Below are 20,404 nucleotides of genomic sequence, written 5' to 3' on the forward strand. Positions count from 1 at the left end.
TAAAATTATAGTTATTTTGATGTATGCTTGTATCAATAATAAATGATAAAGTTATTCGTTGTTATAAAAAAAGTTAAATTATTATGCAATTAATTGAAGGGTTTTCATACTAGATATCCTTTACTTATATTGGGTAATTATAAAAAACTAATGTGATCTTACCAATAATATTGTGAAAACAAATAGAGCGCTTAAATATACTGATAATATACCAAAATACTGTATACTTGATATATAATTTATATGTTCTGGTGCGTATAAAATTGATCTATGAAATGGATTAAATAAAATAAATTGATTAAATTAAAATTCTTACATATACTGAAAATATACCAACATACAGTATATAAAGATATCATTATACACACATACATATGTGAATATTTATACCATAAAACAATTTTTATATACAAATATACTAAAAATATACCAACATGCAGTGTACTACCGTATACAAATTTACCGTCATGTGTACTGCTGCATGTGATATTTGTCCTATGATCGCAATCAAATAAGATGATCATTTATATATCAAAAATCATGATCCTTATTCTATTTCTTTTATTCTTTTTTGAAGAAAACTATCCGCTTTCCTCTGCCTAGTAGTCGAGAATATTGGCCCATTTTTAGCACACAAAAGTCTGCTCCAAAATTTAAAATGCTAGATCACATATTGCACATTTTATTCTATCCATATCTATATTATTCTATCTTTTATTCGCATTGAAATGGAAACTAATTCAATTTGACTGCTCTCTATTAATAATGAAAGTGTCTTCTGCCATTGCAAATGAAACTGATGTGACTCGAAGTGATTTATTTATTTTTTAAATCATTTTTCCAGTGATCAGTGATGACAGGAGTCAGCTGTTAAAGTGGAGATTGAAGATCGGAGGACCACCAGAGGATATGACTGCGACCTGCTCAAGGTTGAGGGTTCAACAGCAGATGCAGATGGAGATGCAGTTGGACATGTGCAGCTGATGGGCAAACTAAGGAGTATTGACACTAAAGTTCTGACCCTGATGCGATCTGTTGAGCGTGTTGTGTGTTTACTCCTCATAAGTCACCGACTCCAAGCCAGGTAAAGAGTGTCCCAGGTGAATGCATTTTCAAAGTGTGGCTTTACCTTTTGTTTGCCAGCTCAAGCTCAAGCTGAAGCTGAAAGCTGAAGTGTAAGCTGAGGCTCAGTGTGGCGAGCCTTGTGTGTGTTGGCGTGTTCTGCATAATTAAAAGAGTCAGCAGTACACTCTCAAGAGGGGGCCGTCGTTGTTGTTGTTGTTGGACGTAGTTTATGACCGTCTCAACAAACGCCTACGACTCTCGAGCATGCGGATTTGGCAGCTCACAGCGTTGAGCCAACGTTCAGCATTGTCCACAAATAAATGGCGCCCGCCGTGATGCCGCGTTGCCAAGTTGCCGAGTTGCAATGCCCATCCACAAGTAGCTGGCTAGCTGGGTTGCCTTTGCTTTGGCTGGGCAATGAACTCAACGTGTGTCGCTGGGACGGATCAACATTGCCGTTGGGCCGGATCGTGGATCGTCGCTTGGGCATTAGACATGCATCAGCATCGCTTGCACGTGCTTGAAAAGTCAATGCACCAACGATGAAGGAGTGGAAGGAGGAGGCGATGGCGATGGCGGTGTTTGCTGGCCAATGGCCAATTGGATGGGATTGGATGGGCCATTTGGCAGCCGATTTGCCTGAGCCGAGGCCAGCGAAGTGTGCAAAATGATTGCATTGCAAATAATAATAATGTTGTGTGCACATCATCTACTTTGACTACAACGAGCACAGATTAACCGATTATCTACTTGATTTTTGTGGGTTGCGAGACTCCAAGTCTCAATCTCTCAATTTCAATTTCAGTTTCAATTTCAATTTCGTTTTCGCTTTCAATGAAATACTTGAAATCCAAAGCAACCAAAAATTGCCGTGAGTAGCATGTATAATCCCGGAATTGCTGAAACCCCGGAGCGCATGCAAATGACACGGTCAAAAAAAAAAAAATAAAGAGCGAGCAACAAACAACAACAAAATGCGAGCATCAACTGCATAAATACAAATCAGTGGCCAAAAAAAAAAAACACAGTTTTCGAATTATGCATGAAAGCGCCCGAAATGGCAATGGGAATTTCAGTTTCAATTTCAGAAAACATTAAGAAATGAAAGTGTATTTTGTTGAGTTTGTGTTTTGAGGGCCAACAAAGCCAAGCCGCCAAATCAATAAAAAAAAAAAACAACGAAACAAGGCGATTACGACTTTCAAAGTCGTCAATGTGGTTTTTGTTTCAAGTGTCTAGAATATTTTCTGCACAGCTTCAGCAGCAGCTCGATCAAAGCGTCTTTTGATGTCTTGACTTGTGACTGACCCCTTTCATTCATTCTCTTTCGATAGCTATTCATAGTATTGTTTCATAATGATTAGTTTTTTTTTTGCGCTTTAGCTTTTGGTTTCACAGTTTTCGATTTGGTTTTGTGGAACGTGTTTCGTTTAAGCCACTGTTGGCCCATATTCAAATCAAAGAGGTCAATTTGTAATCATCACTAGACGACAGCCTGACATATACTATTTAGATGGAGGTAGGGAGGGAGAGAGGGGGAGGTAGGCCCACATTTCACAATCATAATCATAGCATTCATACTTGCCACTCGCAGCACTATGTAACACTTTCTAGAGCTGCTTGCCGCACATTCCGACACTCCGAAATCAAAAACAAAAAAAGTCAAAAACTAAACAAAACCTGTTCCTGTCGCTTGTTGTTATGTTTGGGTTGTGCCTTGTGCTATGTTGTTTGTATATTTGTTTTTTTTTTTTTTTGGCTAGTGGTACTTTCACCTGTTTTAAGGTTTTCGCGCTTTGGTTTTAGTGTTATTTGGTTTTATTTTTTTGTTTTACAAATCGGGTTAGAGTCATTAATTAAACAGACTCATAACAGAATTTGAGGCAGTCGGGGAAACGCTTGGCCAGCATCAAACAACACATCACACACACACACACACATCAATTTCTGTATGTTTTGGTATTTTTTTGGGGGCATTCTGTTAGTCACAGTTGGGCGCCGATTAGCCCAGCACACACTCTCTGATGTATCAGTATCTGTATCTGTGTATCTATGGTGTCCATTGTTGTTCCCTGACAACTGCGACCCACTGGCTTTGTTATATGACCCGAAACCCATCATAAAACGTCAACAACAAATACACACATTCTGTAGACCTACACAACAGCTAATTTCATATTGTACTTTCCGATGACTTCAATACTCTATCATCAAGTGAAGTCTTGCTCAACGTGCACACACATTTTCACATTTTATATAGCGAAGTCTATTAGCAAACAATGTTAAAACATTTGGTAAACAAGGAAATTAAATCGAAAAAAGTTTAAAAACATTTTCGAGCTAAACAAATTTGTAAATTATATTGCAAAATTGTTTAAACTGTTTCAAGTTAAACTTAATTTTATATAGGCAACTACTAAACACAATTTTGTACTTTAAGCTAAACATAATTTTATGTACTTCTTTTTAACAAATTCAAATTCATATTTATTAAAATTTTGAATGGATTTTCCACAAACACATCTACTATAAATCAATGTATAAACACTTCATATTTATAACTATTTCAAGTTAAACTCAGTTCTATATATTTACTTTTAAACTATATTCCATAATCAATTTTTGTTTATTTTTTATATTATTTCATCTACCATAAATATATCTATTAATCGATGTATTACCTTTTTATATTTTTAAAAATGTTGAAAAAAATACACATGTTTTACAAAAAATGAAAATAGATTTTCTGAACTTTTGTGTATTTATTCACATTCAATAAATTTGTTTAATATTCTAATAAATTGTGTTTCTTATCTGAGTTTTCTAAATATTAGAAACCATTATTATTAAATAAATTTCGAAATTTCATTATTGATGGCTTCTCAAAGTTCCAACTTAAGAAGTTTCTAAAATATGCAAATTCTGCATCAGAATTTATGAATATTGATTTCATGCTAAATATGCATATCGAATATCAAAAGAAATGCCATATGTATATAATAAGTTTCCACTTTTGATCAAAATAATAGAAAATGCCATATATGAAGAGCTTACAATCATTTCAAAAAGCACTTCTTAGTCTTTTTCAGAATGCAAAGACCACGACAAAAGAAAAAAAAAGCCACAAATAGAAGCATAAAGCACTTCTTTTGAACCGCAAGATGCGAGATTAATGTGTTGCTAAACCAAGGGGAAATTTCAAAAAACAAATTCAATTTGCATTTGGCCAAATGCCGACCGAATGCCTCTCCGAATGTGGCTCAACAGACCGTAAGATTTGCATACCACAAACGATGCTATTCGTTTTTATGGGCACACCGTCAATAGGGTAGCTCGAGTTGGTTAATTGAAGATTAAATTGGCAAAATGAATTACAAAAAAAAAATACAGAAAATGGCAATAAAGTTGCAGCTGTGAAATGCCAGAGTCAACATTAACATTCAAAAACAAACAAGCAACAAGTAGAACCAATACCAGAAATAATAATAATAATAATAATAGCAACAGCAACAACAACAACGACAAGCAGCAGCAGCAACAACCTGTTGCCATAGTGGCTAAGTGACCCACATGTTGGCAGTCGCAAAACTTGTTCACATTCAATAATACAAATCGCTTAAGAGAGAGACAGAGGAAGAGAGAGAGAGAGAGAGAGAGAGCGCAATAAAAATCATCGGCCACAAAAATGCTCGTAAATATGCGTGTTAGCTGCTGCTGCTGCCGTTTGCATATGCATCAGCAACAGGCAGCCAGCAGCAACAAGTGGCAAGCGTTAAGAGGCAACAGCTTAGAGGGAGAGAGAGAGAGAGAGATATAGCTATGCATTTAATCGTGCACAACTCGCCTGGGCCTTGCGACGAGGAATGCTGAACACTTGACAAAAACAAAAAGAAGCAATAATAGCAACAGCAGCAACCACAGCAACAGCAACAGCAACAACTATTTCATCGCACAAGTGTGGAGCGAAGTTGCTGCTGCGTCGTTCTGGAGCTCAACTGGTTTTTTGAGGTCGTTAGGCAGCAGCAGCAGCAGCAACACTCGCAGCAACAGCAAAAGTCACAGCAGCAATAGTCGCAGCAGCAGCAGCAGCAACAGCATCACCCGTTAGCTTCATAGAGCCAATGAGATTGAATTTGTTGTTGTTGCTCACTCGCTCACTCGCTTGCTCGATAACTGTAAGCGACAGCATTTCGAGTTTCGGGAAATTGGAACACACACAAACACACACATTTTGGCTCTTATTGATTTTGGCTTCGACTCGGCTTCATAGTGAAAATATATTTTTCGCCAAATGCCAACTTTGGCCCGTCCGTTAGGCTCGTTAGCCTGGCCCCAATGATGCGGCAAATGATAAATGATAAATGTGCCGGGATCACCGTTGCTTCTGCCGCTTCTCCCAAATCTCCCAATTCCCCTAATTCCAATTCCAATTCCAATTCCAATACCAACTCCAATCTCCATTGCCTTACTTAATAGAATCGCCGACAACGATTTGAGACACAACTATAAAAATGTTAGGCCCAAAGGGCCACACAATAAAAAAGCGTTCTGTTATTTACAGCAGCTTGTGCGATTTGGTCTCATTTATTTTCAACAATAAATTAAATTTCTTGCCTTAAGTGAATTCGGGCTAATCAAGTTTTCCTCTCATTTTAAGAATTAGGCTAAACTTTTTGTTCACCAAATGACATTATAATGATATAACTATTACTCTTGAAGATGGCCACTTTTTTTTCAACATTTTTTTAAGGTTATATTTTACGAAATTATGAAAGTCTAAGCTAAGTTTTTTATAATTCTTTAGAGCAACCATTATTGCTCTTTTTTATTGAAGTTATTTAATTTGATACTTTTGAATTTATTTCAAAACTGAATAGTATTTTGGATGAGTTTATATTTTACTAAATCATTGTAGCTAAACTATTTATAATACCTTTAAGCAACGATCAATTAAAAATTTTAAAAGTTATTCAAAAATAATTTTATATGATTACTGCTATCGGGTCTTAATTAGTTTGGTTGAGAATCTGGTATTCTTTGTAGTACTTCTGTACTCTGTAGTATACCAATATCCCATATATAGCATTAGTTATATTTTAGTATTTCTTTGGTATAATAATTTTGTATGTTTTAAGAATAATATCACTTTTTGTTTTTTTTTTATTTGGTATTATTTAATTTTCAAATTGTTAATTTAATACTGAATTTAATGCAATTTTTAAGGGTATGAGTTTATATTTTACTCGATCATTAAAGTTGAAACTAAGCTATATTCTTTCTTTTGAGCAACGATTTTCGCCATATTTTTAATTTCATTCTTTTTTAGTTTAGTTTTTTAAGGGAATTAATAAAGTCTAAGCTAAGTCATTTATAATTATGTTGAGCAACGAGCAGCTATTTAATTTCATACTTTTTATTTATATTTTAAATTTAATTTTAATGCGAATCCGCAATCTAGCTGAAGCTGACTTTTCTGCTCAATTCAATTTGTGGTTCAAAACAAAAAAGCAGCCAAATGGCATATGTATAATAATTTGACAGCGATACAAATGGCGCATCGCATCATTAAATAATTAACTGCTAATGACATTACGTGCTAGGTCGAGCATATTGAATGCAAAGCTACCTCGTTGGCAGCGCTTAAATGGTCAGCCATAATGGCTAACGAAATTGCCAAATCACAGCTAAACACCCACCACAAGACCAATCAAAAAGTACAAGTACAACGTACAATGTACACTTATAGATACAACTACGGATATGGATACACATATAGTATAGATCTATGGTATAGATCTCTGACTATTTCAGATTGGTCTACACATGCCAGCTCTGATTGACGCCAAATTGCCAGCGGCAATTGTCAATGGTTGTTTCTGTTGTTGTTGTTGTTACTGTGATTGCTGCTGTTCTAATCGCATGATGAAAAACCAATTTGGCTAGAAAATGTACTAGAAAATTGGCATTGCCATAGAATATGCCACAGATGCTCCACTGTGTGAGTGTCAGTGTGAGTGTACTCACATTCGCATTCGTATTCGTATTCGTACTCGTAAATGCCTTGGCATGTTTTATTTTCCCACATTTGAGTCCAACTTGCCCGTGCGGCTCATCAAATCACGTATTGAAATTGCTGCCGTCTCCCCTTCGCCTTCCCCTTCCCCATCTCCATTTCCATTTCCATCTCAAATTCCCTTTGCCCCCCCCCAGCAATCATTTCCCACGCAAAGCCAGACTGTTGTGGGCGCCTAACAGCCACAACAGCAACACCAACAGTAATAGCAATAACAACAACAATTGCAGCTCAACAAATGTTCAATTGCAAAATAAATCGATACATTTGATTGGCTAGAAAATACCCTGCAGTTGACTACGATATTTTCTATATTTTAATTTAATTTAATTTTTAGCTGTGAACTTTGAAATAGCAGTGATAAGCGACATGCGCGTTTAAAATTCAAAAATACTATTAAAAACACAGCTACCAGACAAAATTTAGTTATAACAGCATAATGTATTTAATTTATAATAATTAAACATTTTCTTCAGTTTGGCGAATATGGATAATAACAAAAGAAATTGCGTGATTTGTGGAAAACTTTGAAATATTGAAATTTACTAGAAAACTTTTATTACATTAAGACTAAATTATGTATAGAAAATTAATTTTTGGAATATTCACTACATGTCATAAGTTAGTGTTATGATAACCAAAGAAAGTTGGCTAAAAAATTTGGTGCGGAAAATTTATTTGTGAATAAAAACTTTATTATAATTCCAGTAAATTAAATATCAAGCATTTTACAGATAAATAAATTTCGTATTATTATAAAAACAAATAAAATATAGTTGAAAATATAATTTAGTTCATACACAACTACTATCTACATCAACAACTATCAACTTTTACATCACAACATCTACAACTATCTATATTTAAATTACATCTTTTGTATTACATTCTTCCCGAAAAAACGGAAACCTTGACAGTCTATTTTAGAACATAATGGAAATTTTATCAATGAAAAATATAAAATAATAATAAAAAAACAATAAAAAAATAATATCTTGTTATATTTAATGCATTGCAAGTATCGGCAGTATCTTAGGAAATATGTAAGTAAGATTTTTATATTTAAAACTAATATATACAATTTTAAATAAAGTTGAATATATATTTTTACTTCAATAGAAAATCTTGACAAAAAACTGTGAGTTAGCAATCAAAAACTTGACTGGCTAGAACTCAAGTTCCTTAAATGTAATATTATTATATGATTATAGTTCCAACTAATTTTCTTAATACTTGAAATAAAGTGATTTATACAGCTCAGATTGTCGCCAAGTCGTTAAACCCTTTCTCCTCGATTTCTTAATGGGTATTAAAAATCTAATTAGTCATTTGCTTAAGCGTTAACACTAAAGATTGTATTCATTCAATTAGCGAAATGCAGAAAAGATTTAAATGCGAAAACGTAGTTTTCTTGGAATCAACTGGAATTCCAGACAGGTTTTGCATACTCATACTCATACTCATAAAAATAAAAATACTACTCAATTCGATTTTAGCGTGTAAATTCCAAACTCAGTGGTAAATACCTCAAATTGTTAGTAATATTCTATATGCGTCACCTCGCAATAAGGTTATTTCTCACCTTAAAAAAAAAAACAAATAAGCAACAATAAAACTCAATTGATTTGAGTGCGAAAAAAACAAAGCTCAACAGCGAGCATAATTGACGATTGTTGTCTCTTTTTTTTGTTTTTGAAGGGGGCTGCTATTGCATAATAAGTATTATCACAAGCTGAAAACGTCTACAAAGTATATATATTTATTGGCCAAGAAACAGCTAAAGTCGCGAAACTTAAGTGGCCTCAAAGCGATGCGCCAGCATTCCAATGAGAGAGAACTCAGAGAGTCTCAGTATTAATATTTCATTTTGGTATTTTATTTGCATTCAAAATCAAATGAAGTGTGAATGTGTGTGTGTGTTCAATGGCGGCAAATGTCAAAAATCGCAGCTGGCATATGTCAGAATTGTGTGGCAAGTACTCAAGCTTGAGCTCAAGTATTTGTCGGTTTATCACGTAGGTGGCGCATATACATACATATATATTATATATACACGTTCCGCATACTTAGTCTGTCTGTCTGTCTGTCTCAGTCACCTGTCCATGACTATGGCTAACTATTCAATTATGAGCAACAACAGCTTTGCAAGACGATCTTTTAGACGCACGTGTCTCCACTCGAAGACTTCTTCGTCGTCGTGGGTGGACACAAGATACCTTGCCACTTAATACGAGTGAGTATTCTAGCACTTATTTCATAGATATTCACACATCATATTATATTTGCTTACCATTTGCTCCAGTTTCAGCAGATAAGACATTGGCGACTTGCAAGTCATTTTGTTGTGCAAAAAATCCACAACACACACACACACAAAAATTAAATTAATTCAATTGAATTACATTTAGTTGCGCAGGAATTCAAACTATTTATAACAAAATTCAATTCAATTTGCAGTTATATTTATTTCTATTGAAATTCGCTGGCGAATCACGAATCAATTCGAATTGATTAATAAATTCATATGCATGACATTTAACAGAAATTCAACACTCACTTCACACACACACACACACAAAAACAAATTTAAACACAAAGCTGACCTTGAGGTCCAGAGCATTTACATTTAGATGCGATTACAGATTCGCTTGCTGCACAAGTGGAGCAAAAAAAAAAAAAAAAAACAACAATGGCAAAATTGCCAAAATTCGTGAATGTCTTCAAAAATATCTTTCACTTTGGAAGCACAATATATAAAATTTGCAAAAATGCAAATGCAAATTCAAATGCGAATGCGAAAAAAAAGTCGCGCAACACGTCCGCAATCCTCGAGATACAGAACAGTTCTTGGCCGCTCTTTGGCATTGGCAATAGTCCAAGTCCAATTCAATCCAATGCCAATGCCAGAGTCGACGTCGCCGTCGCAGTCGCTACGATTCCAGTTGGCCAGAACGCAGCAAAAGAGAAAGAGCTGAAGTTGAAGTTGAAGCTGTAGCTGTAGCTGAGGCTGTTCGCTGGAAATGGGTAAACTTCTTGGATAGGCTGCTGCTGTGTGTCGACCTGGTCAGGTGGCTTTTTTTTTTTTTTTTGTGTAGTTCTTTGTGTTTGTTGCTACTTCGGCCCCAAACTTGGCACAGACTCAGCGAGCGAAAGACCCAAATAGAAAATTGTGTATTTATGCTAATGAAGTCACAAATGAAAGCCAGGCGAATAAATAAAAATGAACCAAGTCAGACGCAGGCGTTCGAGTTCGCATTCGCGTTTCGCGATCGAGCCTCATTTGCATGTGTTGCCAAAAAATAAAGAAAAAAAACGTTCATTAGCAGGTGGCAGGAGCCAATGGCGCCCTCTTTGTTGCCCCGTGCTTGAGTGCAGTTCAATGCTGCAAAACTGGACTTCGAGACTCTTGGAGTGGTCGGGATTGCGCTGGCGGAAGTTCTGTGTCGAGTCAGCGCAAGATTCTCAAGAATCATATACTCGAGAATGCGCTGCGGCATTTTACAGTTAAACAGTTAACAGCGCTTTTGCACGCTGTCATCCCAAGTGGCCAGTAGTGGACGGTGACCAAGAGCATGCTGCAAGTTGCACGCCGATGCCCAAATCACTGGCAATCATAATTCAATTGCAGTTAATTTGTGTGCGCAATTTAGGCAGTCGCCAAATTGCCTGGAAACACGCACGCACACTCCACAACTGCTCCACTTGTGGCCTATATAAAGTGGCTGGCTGTCAACACAAGTTGCATCAGTTTCAAGTTCGACACAATGTTTCCATTAACAATCGCACTTGTGCTCCTCAATTTGCTGCTCCTCGCGGCGGTCAACGGTCATCCGCCGGCAGCAACAACGCCTGCACCGATGTCAGCTGCTTTGATGGATGCCACTGGGGAGGCATATGACAGCAAGTTCGATAATGTGGATCTGGATGAGATACTCAACCAGGAGCGTTTGCTTAACAACTATATCAAATGCCTGGAGAATGCAGGACCCTGCACAGCCGATGCCAAGATGCTAAAGGGTAACTATCAACAACAACAAAAATAGTATTTTTTGAATACGGTGGCAACGCCGTGGGTGGCTGCTATCGATAACAGCAGCGAGGATCGTATCGATGAAAGGAGGCACGAGTATCAATCGTGCAGAAGCACGGACAAAAGCAAAACAAACATACATATTAAACGAAATTGAAATATATTTATAAATACATTTCAATTGCAGACATTCTACCCGATGCCATGATGACGGACTGTGTCAAGTGCACGGAGAAGCAAAAGTATGGCGCCGATAAGGTGACCAAACATTTGATTGACAATCGTTTGGAGGATTGGATGCGTCTGGAGAAAATCTATGATCCGCAGGGCAGCTATCGCATCAAATACGAGGCATCGAAGCTATCGAACAAGCCCGCCAATGAAAAGATCGAACTTGAAGCCGGCGATGGTGTGCAGGGCGATTCTTAAGCCTTTTCAAGTGCTTTAAAACATATCTTCTATATATACACTTGTGTATATTCTTTTCCTTTTTTGTTTTGTTTTCTTATTCCGCACTCACAGAGCACACAATACAAACATAACATAACGAATAATAAAGCATAATCCAAAGAGCAATTAACTTCCTACTACATTTCAATTTGCCAGCTGACAACTGACAATTATAATTACTCATTGTGCGAATTATGAATGTATTGCAACTAATGAATTGTTGTGAACCCAAACACCCAAAACGATCTGTTAACTTTGCACAAAAAACAATGGAACAGAATTTCACACAATCTGCGAAAATTGTTTCGTTTTTATTTTTTCTCCGACAAAAAAAAAACTTGTAATTACATGCAAAATTCGATAACAAAATTCCAGCGCGGCGTCAAAACTTTTCAAAATGCGGCTACAATCTCGAGAGTCGAGAGAGGAGACTCTTGGCAAGCAATTAGTCCAAATGCTACCTTATATAACGACAAACAATTGTGAGCTTGGCATTGAAAACGAATTGGCAATTTGCGCATTCATTTCACAGTTGTAACTTCTCTAAATAGTCATCGTTTGTTTGTTTGTTCAAAAAAAATAAACAGTTCTGATTGTTGTAATTGATTCTCAATTGCGTGCAGTAAATTTGAGTTTGGATTTCAAATTTAGGATTTACTTTCAAGAGTCAAACAAATATCATACTCCCAAATGTAATCGATAGCCAATTATCCAATTGGTAAATAAACACTCGATGCTTGTAGACTAAATTAATTGCTATCTAACTTTATAAATATTTAATCGAGGTTGAAGAATTTGTCATTGAGTTATTTGATATTATAAATATTATCATATAACGAAATATTTTGCTAAGCCAAGCTGAGTTTAATCTTCCTAAGTTTGCAGCTATAAATCAACAACAAATATTTAATCTAAGTTGACGAATTGGTCATTTAGTTATTTGATATTATAAACAAAATATATTTTACTAAGTCATGATGAATTATTTATCCTAAAATTACACCTATAAATCAGCATAAATATTTAAACGTTGTCATTGACATTTCATTCAACAAACTATTTTTATTTTATATGAATTTACATTTAGAAATTGTATTTTTTTTTATATAATTTGTAAGCAGAATACTGCAAAATGAAACTGGTTTCGTTTGAGGCATTTAATTAATTGGAAACTATAAAAGTGAAAAGTGCAGGTAAAAACGTTTGCTCCATTTGTGGAATGTTTATGGGATCTACATGTGTGTACTATATATATACGATGCTCTTATCACTGGCCGATCTTCAGTTTTTTTTTATAGTGTCGCAAAAGTTGAGGCATCATCATCAGTGTCTACATGTTGATCATAATCATAAAATTCCGTCAACACACCCACATTCAGCGGTGGTCGCGAAGGTCTGAGTTGCCGTTGTTGTTGTTGTTTTTGTTGTTGTTGCTTGGCTGGCTTTTCAAACGAAATGCGACATCTGGCTCTGACTCTGACTCTGGCCAAAAAGGTGTGGCCCAGAGCCAAAATCAAAAGCCTCGCACGCTCTTTTGGTGCGAAACGCTGCGTTGTTGTTGTTGTTGTTGTTGTTGTTGCAACAGCCTCCCAGTTATTCAATTGTCAGCCAACTGCAGTGGTAACTCAATTGTTGAAATGGTCAAGAGCCGCCGCATCGCCGCATCGAGTTGAACGAACCTGGCTGGCTGATGGCAAACAATTCGATTTGGTTTTGCTTCAGTTCGGTTTGCCGTACTATGTGTGGCTTTATTCGTCGAATGACGCGCGGTGGGGGGAAGGGCAGCAGAGGGAACAAGGAGGGGTGGTTGAGGGGGGGAGGGGAGGGGAGCAACACCCGTTGGGGACGTGCCCGCCGCAATGGCAGCCAAACTTCCGGTTTCATTTCATTTAGTCGTAAACACGGCCATGCCAGCGATTCAAACAATCCAAAGCCAGGCAAAACAGTTGAAGTTGTTATTGCTGTTGTTGTTTGCTGTTGTTGCTGTTGTTTCATTTGGCTTTAGCCTCAAATTCATTTGTGCTGTGTGCCCGCTTCGGTTTTGCGGTGGGCTGTGCGCTCGGCTTTGACTGTCAATCAAATTCGTTGATGGTTTTCCGCTTGCCTTTGACTGCAATCCCATTTCCCATTCCCCCATTCACATTTACAATGATGCTGTTGCTGTTGCTGCTGCTGTGATTGTGGCTGTTGCTGTTGCCCAGAGCGAGGTATGCAATGCAAACCGTGGCACTTACAAGCTTCTAAAGTGGCTCAGTCTTTCCGGCCATTGCACAGTGGAACGGGATCAAACATTTTCGACAAGTGAAGTATTTATTTTATTAATTTTGATTTTATTATTATGTTTAAAATGTACTATTATTTAATCGAAATAAAGATCTCTTCATTTTCTTCTTTTCTTCTTCTCTTTCCCCACAAGTGAAGTATTTATTTTATTCATTTTTATTTCTACCAATATTTCAACAATTTTTCAATTGCAAATTGAATATTTTATTATTACTACTATTGTACTATTATTTAATCAAAATAAAAATCTCTTCTTTTCTTCTTCTCTTCTCTACAAGTGAAGCATTTATTTTTTTAATAATAATATAATTTATATTACTAAATTTGATTTCAATCAATACTTCAACTATTTTTAAATTGCAAATTTAATATTTTATTATTATTTTCTTTAATTTATTATTATAATTATTTATTCAAAGTTAAGATCTCCTTTAAATGGCATTTAAAAGCACTCCTGCTTTATCAAACTTTTTAAACAATTCTTGAGTAAAGAACATAATTTAGTATGGAATTTGAATTGGCATTAATGTTGTAACCATTTGCACAAAATTTGCACACTCATAAAATGTAAATGCAATATTTTAGAGATCACCTTAAATAACATTAATATTATAAATTTTGTTTTCTATCAATGCTTCAAATATTTTAAAATTGTATATTAAATATTTTTATAAAGTTGCAGCCATTTTTTATACAATTACTCAAGAATATATTTTAAGTTTCAAAATTTCATATGCATTAATTGGATAAAATATATACTATATTTATTTAGTTTTTTTTCAGCAATACCTGAAATAAATTGCACAGTTGTAAGTTTAATATTGTTGTTGTACAATTTATTTCACTTTATAAGCAAACGTTTGAGCTTACCTAATTTATTGTTACATAAATAAGAAATAAGAATGAAATTTGGATTTTTAATTAAAATTAATGTACAATTTATGAATAATAATGAATCAGATTCTACATACGTAAATTTATATTATTTTATATTAATTTTGAACAGTATGTATAAAAAATCAGGTAATTGCTTATAAGGAATTCATCTTATGTTTGGAATTTTAAATTACACAAATTTAATATAAATATTTTAAGTTACACAAATTTAATAAATTTTTCAATTTATACATTTAATAGTTTGGTTCACTTAACAATTTAAATGACATTTATAAACATTATTAAAACGCTAAACTCCTCAACAACAAGTTGCATTCACTTAACATTTATGAGCAGCTTTCTTTAATTTCCACTACGAAGATTGTAATAATAAATCTACTTAAGATTTCTTAAAGCAACTGTCTTAAATTTTGTATAATAATTTTCATTAGTAAAAACATTAAAACTTGAACTTGTTGTGTGCAAAAACTATAAACGATAACTCAATTATTTTCACTCAACATTTTAGTTACATTTAAGTAAAGCAATTATATTTGCATATATTTGTTTATTGCTGGCAATTTGCATAAACCATTGAAAGCATAAATAAAATGCCATAATTGCCCCACTGTGCAGAGAGCTGGCTGTTAGGTGCGTAAAGCGAAGCTAATTATGCGTGCAGACAACTACAATATTTAGTTCTAACTAACTATAAATCTCAATCTGAATCGCTGTGTGCGTATATTTATTACTGAGCCATCATTACAAACAAACGCAGCAGCAAACACACGTATGTATGTACGTAAAGGCGAGTCCATTGAATGAGGGTTTCAGCAGCTGAAGTTCAATGGCTTATTGGGATTGGAAGTGGTTGGTTGGTTGGTAACATAAAAAAGCAAGTATATTTAAGCTGCTTGTTTGTGTTTCAATACGCAAAAGAACCGAGAAGTTTGCAGTGGAGGAATGACCTCGACCCGGCTGTCAACTTCAACTTCAACTTCAATGGCTTCACGGCAAAGCGGCAACGGCAACGGCCAAGAAATTGCATCAAGAGAGCGACAGCGAGTGCGTTGACTTGGCTAATATGGATATGGGACGTAGATATTACAGCGTTGTTTTATTTGCGCTGTTGTTTGGCCCTCGAATTGTGTTTTGCAATGTTTATGTTCATGCCACAGCTGAAATTGAAATCATCAGCATAATAATTACGCGCCGTAACGCGGCAAATGTCAAAACCAAGTTCGAGTGCAGCTCCTCCACCACCATCTCCTCCCAAAAAAACGGCTCCCAGGCCGTTTAACAACTGTTACGAATGTCGACGTTGACGACGTAGTCGCAAAATAATAAAGAAATGTCATTGTCAACGGGTCGCAGCGTTTAATAAATAAATTATGTAATTACGGACGGCATCGCATCGCATTGCATGTAACGCCTCGTAATCCAGACCCTAGTTGCCGCTTGCCGCTTCAAGCTTGCCACTTGCCACTTACTGCTTGCTGCTTCCCATGGTCGAGTGAACACCTCGAAGGCAGCACAACAACAGAAGCGACACTGGCGACACTTTGTTTCATTTGCATTTTGGTTTCAAGTTCACAATCGCTTCTCCTTTAGCAACTTGTGCCTCGTCTTCTCTGCCGTTAGCCGCTTCAGTTGCTGCCAATTGGCTACAACGGATGATTGCCCGTCATCGACTTGGCTGATTGGATTTCCTGTGAAGCGTGCTCACTGTACTCACTTATTAGCCATGTGCTAAATTATTGACTTCCTTTTGCGACTGCATATCATTTTCACAAAGCAAGGAAAAGGAAAGCAAAATGCGACTGCGAAATGGCAAACGTTAAATTGGCCTGTACTCGCTCGTTGGCAGTACGCGTTACCGGTTTTCCGGCCCAAACAACAACAGCGTCAAATGTTAGCCTAGAATGTTAATGGTGTCTTAAGACACTAACGTGTGCCACACACACGCGTTAATAAAAAAGACACAACTGGCCCACTTGAGCTGTGGACAAATGTGGCCAAAAAGGTAGCAGCTAAGCTTCAGCCACAGTGGGTCAAGGCTCAAGCTTAGCCAACGAAAAAAATGCAGCACTTGTTTAGCCAAAGCAACTATGTTAACTGCCAAGAAATCTCTATAATTCTCATTACAATTTGTCAGTAATTTTACTTAGTATACCTACTACCCAGAGGGGAGAAGGGTATTACAAAAATATATCAAAGGCTATTTTTGGTATATTGATATACTCTACTACTACTACATACATCGTTTGGTATATTGATATACTCTACTACTACTACATACATTTGAAATATACCAGAGACGATATTGTTATGCCCGAATCTAGTATATTTTAAGTGTAGCAGTATATAAATATACCAAGTTTATAATTTGGTATACAGTGGTATTTTCGGTATATTAATTTGGTATATTTAAAAATGTGGAAGCGTATGAATATACCAAATATAGACCTTGATATATTTGGTATATTTCACAATGTTAATTTAGTGTATTTAATATATAATGTGGTGATATATTAACATACCAAATATAACCCTTGGTATATTGTGGTATTTTTCGGTATGCTAATTTAGTATATTTAATATAAAGGAATATAATTGAAGTGATATATCAATATACCAAATACAGCCTTTGGTATATTGTTGTATTTTTAGGGTATATTAATTTGGTATGTATGTTTAAAATGTAAAAGTATAAATATAGCAGTATATCAATATACCAAAAGTAACCTTTGGTATGTTGCAGTATTTTTTTAGTATATTAATCTGGTATATTTTCAGAGTAATACCGCAATGATTTGCTTTTATTGAAAATGAGTATCTCACAGTCGAGCACACTCGATTGATAGCTTTCTTACTTGTTAATGAAACTCGAATTGATATATCGCAGCTGAGAGCGAAGCAAGAGAGTCTTAAACATACCCGATTGTGAGTGAGAAACGTGATTTCCGTTGAAAAGCTAAAGCATCATCTTCATTCGCAATTCATATCAATTATATTTATCTCTTTTTTTTACACTCTCTAGTTTTCGACGAAAAAAGTCGTTCATTCTTAATCTTAATCAATGCATTCATGTTTATCTTCAACTTTCTCTAGCTAAATAAACATTTATTATTTTCAACGCTGGTAAAAAAAAATGAGTTGTTATTAAATCTGATAAATTCATATATTATTATTTCAGTGCATTTAACAGTCGTCTAGACTCTCACTCTCTTCTCTATCAGTTGTCTTCGTCTTCGCACAATTAATACTTGAAAGCAATCTGAAGTTGAACCTTTTGCGACTATCTGAAATTGTCCTGCGCTATCAATTGCGTGACTTCCAAAGAAACAACCAGAAGCAACAGCAACAGCAAACGTAGAATGATTCAGAATTTTGCCAGAAAGATGAGAACAAATACAATTTATCAAAATGTATCTGAGGGATTAATCTTTGTATCTTTGTGTGTCGTTGTGTGGCCCTACAATTAGCCAGAGTTATGCTGAGCTATGCTCAGCTCTGTTAGCCTTGTTGGCCAAAAACAACAACAACAATAGCAAACCAAAATAATGTCAATAGCCCGGTTAATTGTTAATTGCCTGAGCATGCTCAACAACGACGAATTTATGTACGTTTGGAGACAATTACGCTTACTATTACAATTACAATTACAATGACGATTACAATTACAAGCACAATCACAATCGCAATTATGATGATGTTGGATGCAAATTCAAAAAGAAGCAAAATTGTTTTAAATGGCTATAAAACATAAACAAAAAAATGAACGAATCCACAATAAGCTAATAAACACGACAAAGTAGCCGAATTTCGTATGCTCTGCAAAATGTGCAAGTAGCGCAATTTGATGGCTTAAATGGCTTACTTCTGCCAACTGCTAACTGCTAACTGGGCTAACTGCCCACTGAGCGCATTTATTTTCGAGTCGCAACAATTGCAAGTATTTCTACTACTATCAAATTGGCTGTGTCGGAATTTTTGTGCTGTCTCGTTTACGAGTGTTTCTCATTTTTATTTTTATTTTTCGCTTTTCGTTTTTCATTTTTTCTCGTTTTTTTTTTTTGTGACTGCGTAACTTTTGCAGCTGCTGAGATTTTAATGAGGTTTTTTCGATTTTTCAGCCAGCAGCAGTCGCTGCCATGAATCCCTCAACTTTGACTTATGGCCAAGCTCAGCTCAGCAAGCAAACACAACAATTTCTCAGGCGCTTTTCAGCTAATGAATCGTTACAAACAATGGAAAATGCCGTAGCTAGTTTTGTTTTCCATCATGCTGCACTTGGTTTAAAGATATTTACCCGTGTGGTAAACATTTGATCGCACATTTCCATATTCAAATAGCTGGCAGGGCATTGCCATCAATCGGTTTAGATTTACCTTGACATTTCAAATGATCTCGATTCGATTTCGATTTCCATTTCCATTCGATTCCGATGAAGAAGCTCTAGTTTGTTGGCATAATCTGAATCGGGTTCACATTCTTTAGCGTTAACGCTTTACGTTATCGTGTGTGTGTGTGTGTGTGTGGCAATGTGTGTGTTTTGCACTTGCGTAAGCGGGTTAAGCAATCGATGCGTACTCGTAACAATAACCCAAATTGACTGTCACAACACGCACACAGAGCACAGAGCACAGCAAAAGGCAGAAGGCAACAACACAAATAAGAACTGAACTGAACCATGTAACGGAAACACGATAAGGAAATGAAAATGTCAACAAATTAAAGTCGAACAAGAAGTCGATCGCTCACAGCTTTATTGCCAGGCTACCTGAGATAGTGCAACACAACAGATACACAGACAAAAAAAAAGGTGTTGTAGTATTTTTTAAATATTCATTTAGTATTTAATTGTATAATGAATCCTTTTTAAATATTCAAATGACCAAATATACCTAATATACTAGATGTAAGCTAGAAAATACTAGAATCAATCGATTATAATTTCAATCTACCCATAGCTCAGTTGGTAGAGTTGTAACCAAACATTCTTCGTGTGTTTTCTAAGGTCCTGGGTTCAAGTTCTGTGAGATTCCAAGATAAGGAATTCTTTAATTTTTGATATATTTTCAGATTTTTGCAATTGTACCACCAAAAGATTATTACAAAGCATTATAGGGAAACTTATTCAGGCCAAACCTCTTGCTTATATTATGATGACTTATTAACAGCTAAAGACTATAACTGCTAGTTAAATAATATTATGTCATAATATATAAATGTTGAACAACATTCAACAATAAAAAGGGAAATTGTTATGGTATTCAAATTTTAATCCCAAAATAGATAACAAAAATCAAAAGGTATTCAATTTTAATCCCAAATTTCGAGAGCGAATATTTTCGTACTCAACTTAACTAAATTCGAGTTTCAAAACCCGATTTCTCTCTGTGTAGTTCTACAAATATAGGCAATACCTTTGAGGCCAGGCGGCCAGTCATAAATGCTACCATTTTGTATCCATTCTCAGTTGCATTGTTTCCAACTCGACACAAAAGGTTATATAAATTCCGATAAGACGCCCCATTCCAAAATGCATTCTGAGCCGCAGCAACAAAAGGCCGAAAATCAGCTTATTAGTCAAGAAGAAGAAGAAGAAGAAAAAAATCTTGAAG

The 20,404-nt window shown here is 35.5% G+C and overlaps 1 protein-coding gene across 2 annotated transcripts in view; it reads right to left on the minus strand.

Annotated features, from left to right (window-relative positions):
- Positions 1-20,404, minus strand: part of LOC117577944 (rhophilin-2) — a 41,436-nt gene that overhangs the window by 9,880 nt on the left and 11,152 nt on the right. The window contains exon 1 of one of the 2 annotated variants that reach the window (XM_034262972.2): positions 9,429-9,491. The exons of the other annotated variant lie outside the window; for it this stretch is intronic. Coding sequence (XP_034118863.1) covers positions 9,429-9,476 — 48 coding nt within the window. The 5' untranslated portion in view covers positions 9,477-9,491. Of the gene's footprint in view, positions 1-9,428; positions 9,492-20,404 lie in introns of those variants that run through there. 2 annotated transcript variants of the gene reach the window in all.

The sequence above is a fragment of the Drosophila albomicans genome, chromosome X, assembly GCF_009650485.2.
Source record: "Drosophila albomicans strain 15112-1751.03 chromosome X, ASM965048v2, whole genome shotgun sequence".
NCBI lineage: Eukaryota > Metazoa > Arthropoda > Insecta > Diptera > Drosophilidae > Drosophila > Drosophila albomicans.